Source organism: Peromyscus leucopus, chromosome X (assembly GCF_004664715.2).
Source record: "Peromyscus leucopus breed LL Stock chromosome X, UCI_PerLeu_2.1, whole genome shotgun sequence".
Taxonomy (NCBI): domain Eukaryota; kingdom Metazoa; phylum Chordata; class Mammalia; order Rodentia; family Cricetidae; genus Peromyscus; species Peromyscus leucopus.
Genome location: NC_051083.1, coordinates 54318189 through 54334877, shown reverse-complemented (window position 1 = coordinate 54334877; position 16689 = coordinate 54318189). Strand labels below are relative to the sequence as shown.

At 38.2% G+C, this 16689-nt stretch overlaps 1 protein-coding gene across 4 annotated transcripts in view; it reads right to left on the bottom strand.

Moving 5' to 3' along the window:
- The window catches only part of Klhl15 (kelch like family member 15), a 42624-nt gene that overhangs the window by 18120 nt on the left and 7815 nt on the right, over positions 1–16689 (bottom strand). For 3 of the 4 annotated variants that reach the window (XM_028881667.2, XM_028881666.2, XM_028881665.2), the window contains exon 3: positions 3727–4438. In XM_028881667.2, the coding sequence (XP_028737500.1) occupies positions 3727–4431 (705 nt within the window). In that variant the 5' untranslated portion in view covers positions 4432–4438. Of the gene's footprint in view, positions 1–3726; positions 4439–15701; positions 15753–16689 lie in introns of all 4 variants that reach the window. The other variant, XM_028881669.2, reaches the window with a different exon arrangement.

Below are 16689 nucleotides of genomic sequence, written 5' to 3'. Positions count from 1 at the left end.
TCAGATATATCTAGAATACATCTAGAATGTGAAACACATTGAGACAATGAATGGGCAGTCTAGTTTTTCTCAAAAAATAAAAATAAATGTGGAGGCTGCTGCAGATTAAGAAAGCTTAGATATGCATGATGGCCAAAAAGCAATGCATAAACACTGGATCTAGTGGATTTGGAAGCAACTGCAAAATCAGCAATTTGATGGTGGTTTTTAGTGTTACTACTCCTAAGGTAAAAATAGTACTGTATTTTAGTAAGAAAAATCCTTATTCACAGGAGAAATACAGTTAAGTATTTAAGAGTGAGGTATTGTGATGTTAACAACTTATTTTCAAAGGCTAGAAAACAAATGTGGCAAATGTAACAGTTCTTGAATCTAGGCAACAGCTATATACTATACAAATGTTCATTACACTATTCATTCAACTTTTCATGTGTTTGAACATCCTTATAACAAATGAGGAAAGGGGGAGGCAATTCAAAATTAAAACAAAGACAACCAAATGTACTATGCAAACCTTGATTAAATTTTAGTTCATGAAAAGCAACCAAAAAAGACACCTTTGAACTAACAGAAAATGGCCTAGATATTACATGATGCTAAAGAAATATCGTTAATTCTCTTGGGTACAACAACGGTATTTTGGTTATGTAGGATGATATCCTTAATCTTGGGAAATGATAGATGAAGCAGTTATAAATGAATGGTCACAATATCTACAACATTCTTTTGTTTTATTTTTTTGAAACAGGGTTTTCCCTGTGTAGCCCTGGTAGGCTGGCCTCGAACTCAAGAGACCTGTTTGTCTCTGTGTCCCACGTGTTGGGATTAAAGGCATGGACTACCACTGCCTGGCTCTACAACATTCTTTGAATCAGTTCAGGGAGGAAAAAAAACACATACTAAAAACTATACAATCTCTACCTATGTAGCAAATATGTTAACAACTATTATCTTACATGATATGTTTGTTTTGAAGTGATCACTATTTTTTCAGCTTTTTTTGTATGTTTAAGTAAATTTATAACCGAAAATTTAAAACACATAAAAGCTAAAAATAAGACCATATTAACATTCCCTGCCAGATGTGGCATGTGCATATGATCCCTGCACTTAAGAAGGAAGATTAACCTGAGTGTGAGGCCAGCCTGGGCTCTATAACATGTTTAAGCCCAGCCTGGTATAGAATAAAAGCCTTGTTTGAAGAAAAAAAATCAATTTTTATAAATTTCAGCAAATGGGATAAAAACCACAAATCAAAAACAGTTATACTCCCTTGCCCCTAGAGACTTACTAAAAAAGGACCAGCATGGATTTAGCTTTACACTTTTATGCCCACTTTAGGACCAGAGACCAGGCTTAATGTTTTTAAAAAATGGCCTTGTTTGGGACTTGCAATGTTCTGAATACAAGAAAAATATATGGATACTATTTTCAAGGAGCTTGAAATATAAAACATATGATGTCTAAATTCTGTGAGACAGGGTCTCTCTACATCTGGCCTCTGCCTAAGTGCTGGGATCAAAGGTGTATGCCACCATGCCAAGCCATATCTAAATATGCATTTGCCAACCAAATTCCCCACATTATTTTGGTTTCTGAAGTTATATTTCTAGAGATAAGGCCTCTAATATGCATAATTTAAGTGCATCTCAACATTTTTAAAACCACAGATTGCCTTGATAAACTTAAATCTCACACACTATTAAGGCAAGTTTACTAGTATTACTCAAGTAGAAGTGAAAGATTTATATTACAAAAAAATTTCTTCTCAACTGGGTCCAAAGTTTTCCTAAGAAAGTAACTGCAGAAAGAAGCCTTAGTAACATTTATATCCTGATAAAACCACACACTTAGCCATTGGTGATAACCACTGTTATGTCATAGGTGCAGAAGGAAATCAGCAAGTTCAACTGTTAAACAACTATCCAACAGCATTACCTTTTAGCCACTATAACAACTGCCTACCTTGAAAATGAAAATTGAAATGTAGACTAGCATAACAGCTCAGCATTTACAAATCATTAACTGCTATCAGTTAACCACTATACTGTCCCACAAGAGAGGAAATTTTATTTTCTATTTCACAAATACTTTCTACTTCAATCTAGGTTGAAACTGGGGGGCAGGAGGCTCTGTTTTAGCAGTGAGAAAGCATCCTCATTTAATGTATAAAGACAAAACATGAATCCCAAGGGAAAGAGAGCAATAAAAACAATAGTAAAGGTAGAAAAAAATCAAAACATAAGCAGCAAATGGTTTACATAGTTGATGTGGGGCTGGTTCATACTGAACAAAAACAAGTATATTCTTTAGTTTCAATCATTTCTGTCATATTAATACATTCTGAAAATAAAGGTAAAATTCCATAAAATTCTCTTTTAAAGATAATGACATTTCATAGCAGTTCAGAAGAGGGAGAAAAAAGAAAAACATGCCAGGCTGCTGAGTGTTATTCAAAGGCACAAATTTGTTTATTTTTCAAATGGCATAAACAAACCTCCTTTTCAGAGATTATACTTCTTTTACACTATCTGTTAGCTAAAGCTGACTGTTTTAACATGAAGGGTGTCTGTCGACCAAGTTTTGTGTGCTTTCTAGAAAGAAGGAAGATGCAAGAGGTAAACAGAGCCCCAGAGGTAACCATGTGATTAGAAACCAATTAAGTTAAGCAATTACTGAAGCTGCTCTCTCTCCTTTGGGCAAGAATGGATCACAAGTGAGACTCTGATATAAAAACGAAGATGCTTGCAAAAAGGCAAAGGCTGTTTTAGAGAAAGCATTTTAAAATAGAACTATTTACATGGTAAAATGTACACAGGGATGCTTGATGAATGTACATAGAGGATTTATGGTTTACTAGTTTGGAAATGTCAAAATGTTTTTAAACATATATCTTGTTTCATGGATAAATTTAGTTAGTATTCACAGTGAAATGGGGAACAGAAATAAACAAGAGTATGGAAGACAATCACTCTGTGGTCATCAAGAGCTATTGTATGTGCCCTTACTGCATTTTAAATAAAATGCATTTAATGTATATGTACCATGTAGAATTGTAAAAATCTCCAATGCCAATTCTAGCATGGATTACTTAAATTAACTTTTAAAAATAATCTAACCCAGTTCAAATTAAGAAAAGCTAAAGTGGCCGGGCAGTGGTGGCGTACGCCTTTAATCCCAGTACTCGAGAGGCAGAGGCAGGCGGATCTCTGTGAGTTTGAGGCCAGCCTGGTCTACAGAGCGAGATCCAGAACAGGCTCCAAAGCTACACAGAGAAACCCTGTCTCGAAAAACTAATAAAAAAAAAAAGAAAGAAAGAGAGAAAGACAGAGAGAGAGAGAGAGAGAGAGAGAGAGAGAGAGAGAAAGAAAGAAAGAAAGAAAGAAAGAAAGAAAGAAAGAAAGAAAGAAAGAAAGAAAGAAAGAAAAAGAAAAAAAGGGAAAAGTTAAAGCAAATATGGCAAATATGTAATATTTGCATCACATTATAATCCAACCTTAAAAGTACTTTAAAAGTGGAACTATTCTACTACCTACCTGGTTTACCCTTCACCCACAAAATGTATTTTAAAAACATCTAAATGCAAAATATATAACAAAGTAGGCTTCTCATATATAAAATATTCTTATAAACTCCTTTATTGACTCCTGAACAACTCTGGAAATCTTATCCATGACATCTTTAACTAAATGAGGAATCCTGTCTACTGCTTTCAAATGCACCAACCTTCTCAAAAACGCTGGATGGAGTCATCAAACAAAACCTGATGTTCTGAATGATGGTATCTGTATGTCTCCATCGTCGTCTATCATGTCGCAGCCAAGACTGCACAGCCTCGTACAGCTCTATTTCTGGAAACCTGCTCAGATGATCATTATCCAGGTAAGACATGAGCTTCTCAAAGCTCAAATAGGACAGGAAGTCAGGCCTGGACATGAGTGGCACAAAGTTGTCTAGCAGAAAGGCATCCAGCTTCTCCCTGACTCCCTCGATGTTAACACCAAAATCATCTAAGAGTCTCATAATTTCTGCACAATTTTCTAAGCAGATTTTAGCTAAAAGAAAAGAGCAGCAGAACTTCACCACTTCTATAAGCTGAACATACATAGCCGCCTGAAGGATTTCATGAACGGTATTCATACTCAGTTCTATAGTTCCATAATACATAAACTGAAGAACGTGGCTGAAACCGGTAGCTGTTAGACCTTTCAGGTGAATTTTGTCCTGATCTCGTTCCCTCATGTCTGCTGTGAACATAATTCTGAAGTAATCACTCTGGGTGGCCAATAGTGCTTTATGGGCCTGGAACTGATGGTCTTCAATAACCAGAGTGACATCGAGAAGCAATCCCTCCTCATACAGTGCTCTGAACCCAGCAGAGACACTGGTGTCATGGATGGAGGAACAGAAACCTTCCACGTCCCCTGCCATGAATCACCTGTAAAAAAGTAATTAAAGAAAATGGTATTAATCATGACCATGCATTCAGAAGGTATTATTAAGAGCTATAACAGTTTCTATCACACCTTAGGTCTACTGGCAAAGTCTTAAAAGTGTACAAACCCTTAGAGAGAAGGCACCCTTCTATGAAAGTTTCCAAGCTAATGCTTTTGGTTTCCTACCTGGTGAAGAGAATCTACTAAAGATGTATCTATCAAACAATGGTAACCTGTTAACTTACAAATAATACATACCCATCTGACTTACTTTACACAATCCACCAAATATATACATGTTCCAAAATTAGGAATACATATTTCATAAACAAATACTTAGTCAAAAAAAAACCACAGAAAATAAATTATACCCCAAAAAACCCCCAAACTTGAAAATTCCTAGAAATTCACCCAAAAAAAGTAATTGGATAAACATGCCAAGTTGTACACATAAAATTCTTCCTAATATTATTTATAATAAACTATTATAAAGTATCTGGCACAGTAGCATGCATCTGCATTTCCAGTTCCTCAAGAGGCTGAAAGAAAAACATCACTGGAATCCAGAGTTCCAGGCCAGCCTGGACATGATGAAGGAGAAAAGGAAGAAGGGATCAGGGTGGAAGAACAGAGGGAGGGGATAAACAAAACTTGCTGAGAATTCAATGTCAGCCTGAGTTACACAGCAAGTTCCAGACCAACTTCAGTCTTGGGCTACAAAGACAGTCCTTCCTTTTCCACAAAAAATACTCAAAAGCTTGACACTTGTGGGGCATGTGGCACATACCTATAATCCAAGCATTTGGGAAGCAGAAGCAGGAAGATTGCATAAGTTCTGGCCAGCCAAGGCTACCTAACTAGAAACTCTCTAAAATAAAAAAAAAAGTCTGACAACAGATATAAATATGGTTCAGTCTAATGGTAGATTACTATAACAGATAGGAGTGGTGGTAGCAATCTGCCATCCTACTCTGACAAAGGATGTTTATTAGATGTTACCACGATATACGGAGTATATCTTCAAAAATAAAATACATATGTATTTGTTCAGATGAGAAAAAGTCTGGAAGAACAGATAATAAAATGAGGAGCCTGGGTAGTAAGTTTTAAGAGACATTTCTTTTCTTTTATACTTACCTCATTTTTTTTTTCCAGAGCTGATGACCGAACTCAAGGCCTTGCACTTACCACTGAGCTAAATCCCCCACCCCTAACCTCATTTTTTAAAACAGACGAATGCTTTTATATCTTAAATATATAATTTTTAAAGGAAAGTAAACACATTTCCACATAGTTAAGAAATGAAGCCAGGCATGGTGGTGCATGTCTTTAATCCCAGCACCTGGGAAGCAGAGGCAGGAGTTTCTCTATGAGTTCGAGGCCAACCTGGTCTACAAAGTGAGTTCCCAGACAGCTAAGGTTGCTACTCAGAGGAAATCCTGTCTCAAGAAGAGGAGGGGAGGGGAGGGGAGGGGAGGGGAGGGGAGGCAAGAAAAGAGAAGAGAAATTAAGCCAACACAGTACAATTAGAATTAAATATAGGAGGCAGGGAATGGAGGCATGTCTTTAATCCCAACACTCAAGAAGGTAGTTGCAGGTGGATCTGAGTTCAAAGCCAGCCATGCCTACATATCAAGTTCCAAGCTAGCCAGAGCTACAAAATGAGACCTTGTCTCAAAACACAACAAGAAAAAACCACCAAATTACATCTAAGGCTAGGGACATAGCTTAGAGGTAGAGTGAATATTTAGTATGCAGGGCCTGGGTTCAATTCTAAGCATTACAAAAATATAAATAAGAAAAATAAACTAGGGGCAAATAAAGCAAAAAATAAAGTAATTTAGTCTATTCTGCTTATGAATTGAAGTAATTTTCTTCTTCTCATTAACATCCACCTCAGGACATCTTCTATCTTATTCTTTTCTTTGCATGCTCACATAGCTTCTCGCTCCCTCTCAATGATTTCTCCATTCCTGAATGCCCTCACAACTTCTTCCACTGTGCCCTGTGGAACCTTGCTTCATTATACACAAATTCCCTTACATGCACATGTTGGTTCAAAGTTCCTTTGCCATCCTCACTTAAACATCTTCCCTTAAATTCCCATCTTTCACCCATCTTAAAAAAAATACTCTTCCAAGGCATACAGCCACTTCTGATCCTTAACTTTCTATCATCCTTTTCCTAAATAAAATTTAGGACTCTTGAGAAGATAAAAATCCATCCTCTGTTGTCTCTTGTTACATACCTCTTGATCAATCACTCTCCCACCTAACTGGCACCTCGCTGAATTACATGTACCCATTCAGCATTCACAAAAGACAACCCACACAAAAACTGAGTCATAGCTCCCAGTAACCCTCAACTCCTTCCTATATACTCTCCCTTATTCCACTGCAAATCCTTAAGACGAACGCTCATCCAGAACTAGTACACATCTGAAATCCAAACTATCAACTTCCAAATTAACATTGCTCCTTTTAAAGAAAGAAACCATACAGGCCAAGGCAGTCAGAGACTCAGGCCTCTTGCCTCCCAAGTACAGGATCATAAGCCTCTCCCATCACAGCTAGTGGTATTCTTCCTCTTTCTTGACTTGCAATATCATATCTTAACTTCATCACTCTTTTTGCATCTTATACTTTCCCATACCAGATCAACAACTTCTACCAGGGCTTCCATTTTTCTTGCCTCTTTGTCTCACATACCCTCCTGCTAAACAAAAACCATGCTGATTTATTTGTCTTTTACTCTTAAGGTACACCTTCAGTGTCTGTGGAAAGTTATTTCTTTGAACAACTGTAGGCCATTCCCTACTAATGAGTATTGATACACAAGCAAAGGATGTTGCCAAATTAAGCATAGCTGAAATGGACAAATCTCTGGAATATTATATCCATTGGAGGAGGAGTGGTTTTGAGACAGGGTTTCCGAGTCTCACTCTGCAGTCCAGGATGGTCTTGAACTCACAGCATCTTTCTGCCTCAGACTCCCAAATCCTTCTCCACATAGTTAAGAAATGAAGCCAGGCATGGTAGTACACCCTTTAGTCCCAGCACTCAGGAGGAAGAGGCAGGTGGATCTCTGTGAGTTTGAGGCCAGCCTGGTCTACAAAGTGAGTTCTAGGAAAGCCAGGACTGTTATACAGGAAAAACCCTGTCTCTGTATTCCGGAGCACTACAGATGTACACCATATGCCCCATAGTATAGCCACTTTAAAAACAGTCTAGAACTCCTCATGATTTGGAATTGTATGTTTGAACTATCTGCTGAAATATTACCTACACATCAGGCTTGAAATACACAATCAAAAGATGTAGCAGCCAGTATCTGTGGCTCTGAAACCCTGCCAAGTGACAATGCTGGGACCCAATCTCAATTCTTTTTTCCTCTGGTTGGGTGTTTCGAACAAAAGTCCTTACAACGAAGCAACTGGCAGCATATCTGACTCCTGTCACCTGCTCTATCTCCTCCTTCTAGAGACAACTTGGCCTGCCAATCTCACTGTTCTATTACTATCGTTTCCCTTTTATTTACTGAAAGGAAAAGCACCTGTGTGCCAGGTACTACATTAGATATGGCTATATGTGCCAATCAGGAAACCTCTCTGTACAATGGATGTGGTTAAGGAGGAAAAGGCAGCACTGAAGACACACTAAGATACCATTCCTCCACTCTCAGGAGGTGATTACTAGATTTCCTACTGCTTCATTATGTTGTCTTTCACACTATGTTTTAGCTTCTTGACTTTTTTTTTTTTTTTTTTTTTTTTTTTTGGTTTTTCGAGACAGGGTTTCTCTGTGTAGCTTTGCGCCTTTCCTGGAGCTCACTTGGTAGCCCAGGCTGGCCTCGAACTCACAGAGATCCGCCTGCCTCTGCCTCCCGAGTGCTGGGATTAAAGGCGTGCGCCACCAACGCCCGGCTGCTTCTTGACTTTTTAACCTGTTTAATCAGTATTAAACCTAGCCTGAGCTCATGGAACAAAAGAATGTAAATAAGAAAAAAGTCTGAGCTAGGTGTGGTGGCATATACCTGTAATCTCAGCAGAAGTAGGAGGAGGAGGGTCAGGAGTTCAAAGTCATCCTTGGCTACAAACTAAGTTCAAGACTAGCCTGGACTACTCCAGATCCTGACTCTTAAATAAAAAAGTCTGTACCCAAAGCAAAAAAATAAGAAAAACAGCCATGACATGGAAGAAAATACATTTATGGAATGCTGATTCATGTAAAATTTGCTTGTATAGACTTTTTATCCTTGGATTAAATGATATTTTGCTACTCCATTGTGATTGCTATGGAAAAATCAGATACAGAATTGTGAACTATATATTTCTTTTTAAAAATAAAACTAGGTAAGAAATTGAAAAAAAAAGTCTGAAAGGATAATATACCAAAAATATTAAAAATGGTTTTCTTGGCATGGTGGTGTGTCAGGCAGTTTCCCTAACTGCTAATCTATTTTGTAATGTATCTGTGATCAAAAGGTATTGCTGCTTTTACAAAAACCTGTTAACAAAATCTTGAAGTGTCTCTAATTGCCTTATCTCTGTTTTCTTGAAGCCCTCTGCAGCATGACTTAGGTCACTGGCTCATGGCTGTCAGCAGCACATTATTCTGAATCTCTTCCTATGCTCCTCATTCTTCATTCTCACTCGGGTTCATTTTTCTCAAACTACCTCCCTTGGGCATTGGTGTTATCTGCAAATGAGTTCTTGCCCCCTTTCTCTCATCTAAACACTATCTAAACAATCTCACCTGAATCTATGATTTTGTGGAGGTTTTGGGGGTTTTTTTTTTTTCTTTTCGAGACAGGGTTTCTCTGTGTAACAGCCCTAGCTGTCCTGAAACTCACTCTGTAGACCAAGCTAGCTTCAAACTCACAGAGATCCTCCTGCCTCCGCCTCCCAAGTGCTGAGATTAAAGGCGTGCACCACCACCGCCCGGGATCCCATGATTTTGAAGATCTACTTTCACCAGTATCTTGACAATCCTTATCTCAATCCTTCCTCTATTCTTCCATATAATGAATCAATTGCATAGCAGACAATTCTGTATACTCTATTTGGGGTGGTATCATCTTGGGACTTCAAAATCAATATACCTAAAACAGAATCCTAATCCTATCCTCACCTACTCAGTATTTGTTTTTGTTTCTGTTTTGTATCTTCCATCTTATCAAGAGACATATTCTAGGTGCCCCTTCTTCACATGTTTTTTTTTTTGAGTCAAGGTCATACTCTATAGCCCAGACTGGCCTGGAACTCATTATATAGTCCAAGTTGGCCTTAAACTCACAGTAATTCTCTTGCTTCAGTCTCCAGAGAGCTATGGTTATAGGCATGGACTACTATGCTCAACTCCATTAATCTCTTAAACCATCTTCAAGGCCTACTGATTCTACTACCACATTAAATGTTCACTAATCAAAGATAGTAAAGGTATGCACTAAGTGCAGTTAAGATTAAAATATTTATTTAGTATGCCATTAATTAAAAATTATACAATTTTAATCATGTTTTTGTTTTTAGGCAGGGTCTTACTATACAGCCCTGGCTGGCCTTGAACTCATTATGAAAACCAGGCTGGTCTTGAACCTGCCCCTCTGTCTCCTGGCTGAACATAGCTACGCATTAAGACCTTGTCTAGGGCTGGAGAGATGGCTCAGAGGCTGGGAGCACTGACTGCTCTTCCAGAGGTCCTGGGTTCAATTCCCAGCAACGACATGGTGGCTCACAACCATCTGTAATGAGATCTGGTGCCCTCCTATGTATCCATAATAAATAAAAAAAAATCTTTTAAAAAAAAGACCTTGTCTAAAAATTAAAAATTTTTAAAAAGGCAAAAATAATCTTTAAAAAAATCTTTAAATCTTTTTTGAGACAGAGTCTCTATGTAGCCCCAGCTGTCCTCAAACTCACAGAGGTCCTCCTGTCTCTGCCTCCTACATGCTGGGATTAAAGGCATGCACTATCATGCCTGGCTAAAAATATTTTTTAATGTGAAATTTTGTTTGAGAAACATAGAATCTTTTATATGTGTGTGGGGGGGCACTCTAGACAATGTAATATTTATCAGAATTATTTAATTTGCATATTAAAGATTAAAGTAAACAGGCAAAGCGCACACTTATAATTCTAGCCTTCATGGGGCTGGAGAGATGGCTCAGTAGTTAGGAGCATGACTGCAGTTCCAGAGGACCTGGATTCAAGTCCTGGCACTCACACTGCAGCTCACGACTGTCTGTATCTCCAAGACCTGACATCCTCACACAGTCATACATGCAGCAAAACACCAATGCACATAAAATAAAAATAAATAAATTATAAATAATAATAATAATTCTAGCGTTCAGAAGGCTGAGGAGGCAAGAAGTCAGAGGCTAGCTGGTTACATAGACAGTTCAAGGCCAATCTAGACTACTTACTAATATAATCCATCAATTTTGTCTTATCTGAATTTTTGGGGGGTTGGTTTTTTGGGTTTTTGTTTGTTTGTTTTGGCTTGGTTTTTGGTTTTTCGAGAGTTTCTATGTGTAACAGTCTTGACTGTCCTGGAACTCCCCTTGTAGACCAGGCTGGCCTCAAACTCACAGAGATCCACCTGCCTCTGCCTCCTAAGTGCTGGGATTAAAGGGGTGTGCCGCCACCACCCATCAAAAGATTTTTTTTACTTTTATTTTATGTGCACTGGTGTTTTGCTTACATGTATGTTTATGTGAGGGCATAGGGTCCTCAGAACTGAAATAACAGACAGCTGTGAGCTGCCATGTGGGTGCTGGGAATTGAACCCAGGACCTCTAGAAGAGCAGCTAGTGCTCTTAACCATTGAGCCACCTCTCCAGCCTCTTTATTTTTTCCATTTTTTTGAGATACGTTTTCTCTGTGTCACTCTGGATGTCCTGGATCTCACTCTGTAGAACAGACTGGCCTCAAACTCAGAGACCCACCTGCCTCTGTCTCCTGAGTACTGGGATCAAAGGTGTGTGCCACCATGCTAAGCTTGTCTGAATCATTTTTTAAAATTATTTAGCTCAGAAGTTTCCAAGTATTACAAGGTATATATACAAAATAAAATACTAGGAACAAAAGTAACCTCAAATACCATGGTGTCTGGATAACCACTGATTAGTAAAAGGCTACCACCAAACTAATTACCAATTTTCAAAACGAATATCAAGTAAAACACCATTAACAAATTAAACTGGATGAAAATTCTGGTATTTCTTTATTTTCTCAAGGTCATGGTTACCAACTATCACTGATCATCCATATATACCAGTCACATTCAATGAGAATTTAACAACAGAAGCCTAAACATTACTGTAGTTGGAGGTTTTCCTGTGTCCTGCCAGGCACCCGCAAACCTGCAGCCTCTTAGAAAATAATCATTCAGAGGCTTAATATTATTTATAACTGCTCAGCCATTAGCTCAGGCTTATTACTGACAGCTCTTACACTTAAATTAACCCATAGTTCTTATCTATGTTTAGCCACGTGGCTTGGTACCTTTTCTCAGTTCTGCCTTGTCATCTTGCTTCCTCTGTGTCTGGCTGGCAACTCCTGACTTAGCCCTTCCTCTTCCTAGCATTCTCCTTGTCTGCTTACCCTGCCTATACTTCCTGCCTGGATACTAGCCAATCAGCTTTTTATTTATCAACCAATCAGAGCAACACACATTCACAGCATACAAAAAGACATCCTACCATTCATAAACTATGAACCGACTGTTAGTGTTACTTTGCTGTTGCCTAAATTATTCTATATTTTACTTCATATCAGAGAGATCATCCCTAAGGACTAGAGCTCAGTGCTTGCCTACCATGCACAAAGCCCTGAGATCAATCTTCAACACTGCTTAAAATTAAATGAAGAAAAAAATGACCCAGTGTATGCAACATTTAACTAATACATAGAAAGGTTTTTTTGTTTTTTTTTTTAATTTATTTATTTTTATTTTATGTACGTTGGTGTTTTGCCATGGATATTGGGTCCTCTGGAACTGGAATTACAGACAGTTGTGAGCTGCCATGAGGGTACTGGGAATTGAACTCAGGACCTCTGGAAGAGCAGTCAGTGCTCTTAACCACTGAGCCATCTCTTCAGCCCCAAAATTATTTATTTTTATTTTATGTGCACTGGTGTTTTGCCATGGGTGTCGGGTTCCCTAGAACTAGTTACAGACAGTTGTGAGCTGCCATGTGGGTGCTGGGAATTGAACCTGGGTCCTCTGGAAGAGCAGTCAGTGCTCTTAACCAGTAGGCCATCTCTCCAGCCCCTTTTATTTATTTATTTATTTTGAGACAGGGTTTCTCTGTGTAGCTTTGTGCCTTTCCTGGAACTCACTTGGTAGCCCAGGCTGGCCTCGAACTCACAGAGATCCGCCTGCCTCTGCCTCCCGAGTGCTGGGATTAAAGACGTGCGCCACCATCGCCCGGCACATAGAAAGGTTTATTAACAGGTACGTTCACCTTTATGAAAAGAACACTACCTAAATGGAGAAAAAAGATCTTTTTTAAGGGTTTATTTTGTGTGTACGAGTGTTTTGCCTGCATGAATGTAAATATGTGTATCATGAGCATGTCTGGTTCAGAAGATAGCACTAGATGGGTGGAACTGGAGTTACAGATGGCTGTGAGCCATCATGTGAGTTTTAGGAACCAAACTAACATTCAACAAGTGCTCTTAACCACTGAGCCACCTCTCCAGCCTCTAAACAAAAATTTTTAAAGTAGATATGTGGACTGCAATATACCTCAGCAATACAACTCAGCATGTGCAAGGCCCTAGGTTCATTGTCTCTCCTGGGTTCAATCCTTATGCACCAAAAATAAAGGTGGTATTAAACCTTCTTTGGGGATATTTTTTGTTTTGTGGACAGGCTATGCATTTCAGGCCTGCCTCAAGCTTATGGTCTCCTTGGAGAAGATATTAAAAAGTAATCCAGCCAGGTAGTGGTGGCGTGCGCCTTTAATCCCAGCACTTGGGAGGCAGAGCCAGGCAGATCTCTGTGAGTTTGAGGCCAGCCTGGTCTACAGAGCGAGATCCAGGACAGCCTCCAAAGCTACAGAGAGAAACCCTGTCTCAAAAAAAAAAAAAAAAGTAATCCAGACCCAAGTGTGGTAGGTCATGCCTATAATCTCAGCTACTTGGAAAGCTGAGGCAGGAGGACTGCCACAAGTTGCAGACCATCCTGGCCTGTAGTGTGAGACTTTGTCTCAAAAAAAAAAAAAGAGTAATTGAAACACCAAACACCAAACTATGGCAGAAATATCATATGGCAATGGAGCAATATGAAACTCTCTATTAAAAAAAAAAAAAAAACACTGAAGACATGAACAAGTCACCTGTCTTGAGTACTAGGCACCTTCCTGTTTGTCCAGCCTGCCTAGAATTCCTAGCAGGTAGACTCCACTTTGGTTCTAGACCCAATCACATATGGTCAGATCCTGGGAAATATGAAAGGCAAGGGACAGGAGAAAGGGAAGAAGGGATGTACATTGACTATGTATGACTACAACTAAAACATGTCAAAGAGCAGCCCTAGGCATCTACTTGTGGCCTAATTATCACTGAAATGCAGTCAACTGAGAAAGAAAGCCTAGACAAGAGTACAACGAGTGCTTCTTAACACCTTCATTTCCCAGTCCTCAGATCCAAATCTGAAAGAAATCTTTATGTTCTTGAAATAAAGTCTCACTTTTTATTACCTGAGCTGACTCCTACTTATAGCTATGGGTCCTAACTAAGTCTTAGGACAGAAATACCTGATAGTTAATTAAGAAGATTTCTTAGCCTTCTGTCTCTGTAAAAAATGAAAGCATTAGACATAATCTCTGAACTTTTGAGGCATAATACTCCCATTTGTTTTTCTGCTTTTTATATGATTATATAGATATGCAATGCTCTTACATACATATTAAAACTAAAGCTGAGCAATGGTGGCTCACACCTTTAATCCCAGCACAGGGAGGCAGAGGCGATCTCTGAGTTCAAGGTCAGCCTGCTGTACAGAGCAAGTTCCTAGACAGCCAGGGCTACACAGAGAAGACTGACTTTGAAAAACAAAATAAATAAATAAATAAATAAATAAATAAATAAATAAATAAATAAACAAACAAACAAACAAACAAACTATAGATACTTTCAAAGTTCCACCAATACTTTTATTAAGTTAACCTGATCTAAATCAACTTCTAAAAGTAATTTCTGACAGCTGGGGCATATGCAGTAATTTATTTTCCACCTAGGAAAACTCAATGAACATATCGATAAGACTAACAGCTTTAGATAAGGATCAGTAACTTATACTTGTATGAAAAGCATGTATAGGAGCAAAAACTATGAAATACTCTATAATGAACTGACAACACCATACAGTCTCTCAGTGAAAGCATGAGCCAAAGTCTAGATCCAGAGTCATATTCAAGAGATCAAATTGTGATTCTACCTCTACTGGCTCTGTGGCCTAATGTCCTCATCTGTAAAATGAGGGTACTAATAGTAACAGAATCTACATTATTGGCTGCTCTGAGAATTAAATGGCCTAATGCACATACAGCCATTAGCATGGTGCATGGACCTGAAGTACCGCGCCCTTTCTTTCTCTTGGTGCCTACCCAAGCCCAACAGCAAACTTGACACTTTTATTTAGGAGTTGAATAATAAATATAATCCTGCTAACCTCATAGGAACCTTCTCCCTAGCAACAACATTTTGAACCACAGCCCACCTTCTCAGAACCCAGACTAACTGTAACTTACTTGATAGATGAAGACACTAAGGTTTACAGATGAACAGACTTTATTCAAGTCAAACATCTAGTTAAGTGTTAAAAAGACAGGATACATATCTTAATAATGGAAGGGAAGAGGGGGCATAAAAATAATGTAAAAGAATCTAAGTTTTTAGCTGGATGGCAGTGGCGCACGCCTTTAATCCCAGCACTCAGGAGGCAGAGCCAGGCAGATATCTGTGAGTTTGAGGCCAGCCTGGTCTACAGAGTGAACTCCAGGACAGGAACCAAAACTACACAGAGAAACCCTGTCTCAAAAAAACAAAAAAAAAAAAAAAGAAAGAAAAGAAAAGAAATTATCTTAGATATACTATATTAAATAAAATATATCAAAAATAATTATACCTGCTTCTTTCTCTTGTGATAAAAAACAATAGCTAACAAAGTTTTAAAATGCATTATGTATCTGGCATATTCTACTAAACAGCATGGATTTATAATATCAATGTTTAAGGCATCAAATAAACAAACTTACAAATGAACACGTGAAACAAAACCAACTTGTTCACAATCCATACCCTGGACACTACAAAGAAAAAAAAAAGACTTAGAATGGCAAGGTTTAAATACAAACAGAAAAAAGAAAACTGTAACACAAAAACACACATTTAAATAAATTAAATAAGAAAAGCAAAATTAAGACCATAAAAAAGGAAATATGCAAAACCTTATATAAAAATGCTGTACAGAATTATATCAATTTTAGAAAGAAAGTAGTAATTATAAGAAGTATAGCACAAAACCCAAATTTGAACTCTATGATCAATGAGGAATGGGAAAATATCCAGTCAGGGACTTTTGAGAAAAAAAATATTACTAACATATAAAATGTTAAATATTCAGAAATTCTATAACCTCACTTCTCACAATGGATCTTCAGATCAGGGCAAATTACAGCTTATAAACCGAATGTGTACATAGTCTATACCTGGCCTTCAGAATTTAAATTTAAAACAGATTTTTTTTTCCAAAAGAGGAATGAACCTAAAATTAGACTAAATTACAAGGCACGCTTACACTACTAGGAAAGAAATACTGAACTGTGTATCTGCTTTATCAACTTGGCACTGACAAAAGGCTAGAGGAGGATAGAGATGGAGTCCATACCTCAGTGGTAGAGGACCGTGGATTCAGGGTTCAATTCCCAGGACATACATACATACACATACACACACACACACACACACACACACACACACACACACACACACAAAGGGGCGGGGGAGAGGAAAAAGGAGGTAGGGTGAGAGAGAGACACTGACTCATTCATGTCTTTGTGCATATGATATGGTCTGAAGAGAACTAGGATCAGTCACCTGAAAGGACTTGTCAAGGTCAAAATTATTCTCAAAATATTTCAAAAGCTTTGGGGCTAACAACAAATAGTTCTAAGGATTAGGATATGTAGCTCAGAGGTAACACACTTACCTAGCATGCATGAGTTTCTTAAATTCAATGCCCAG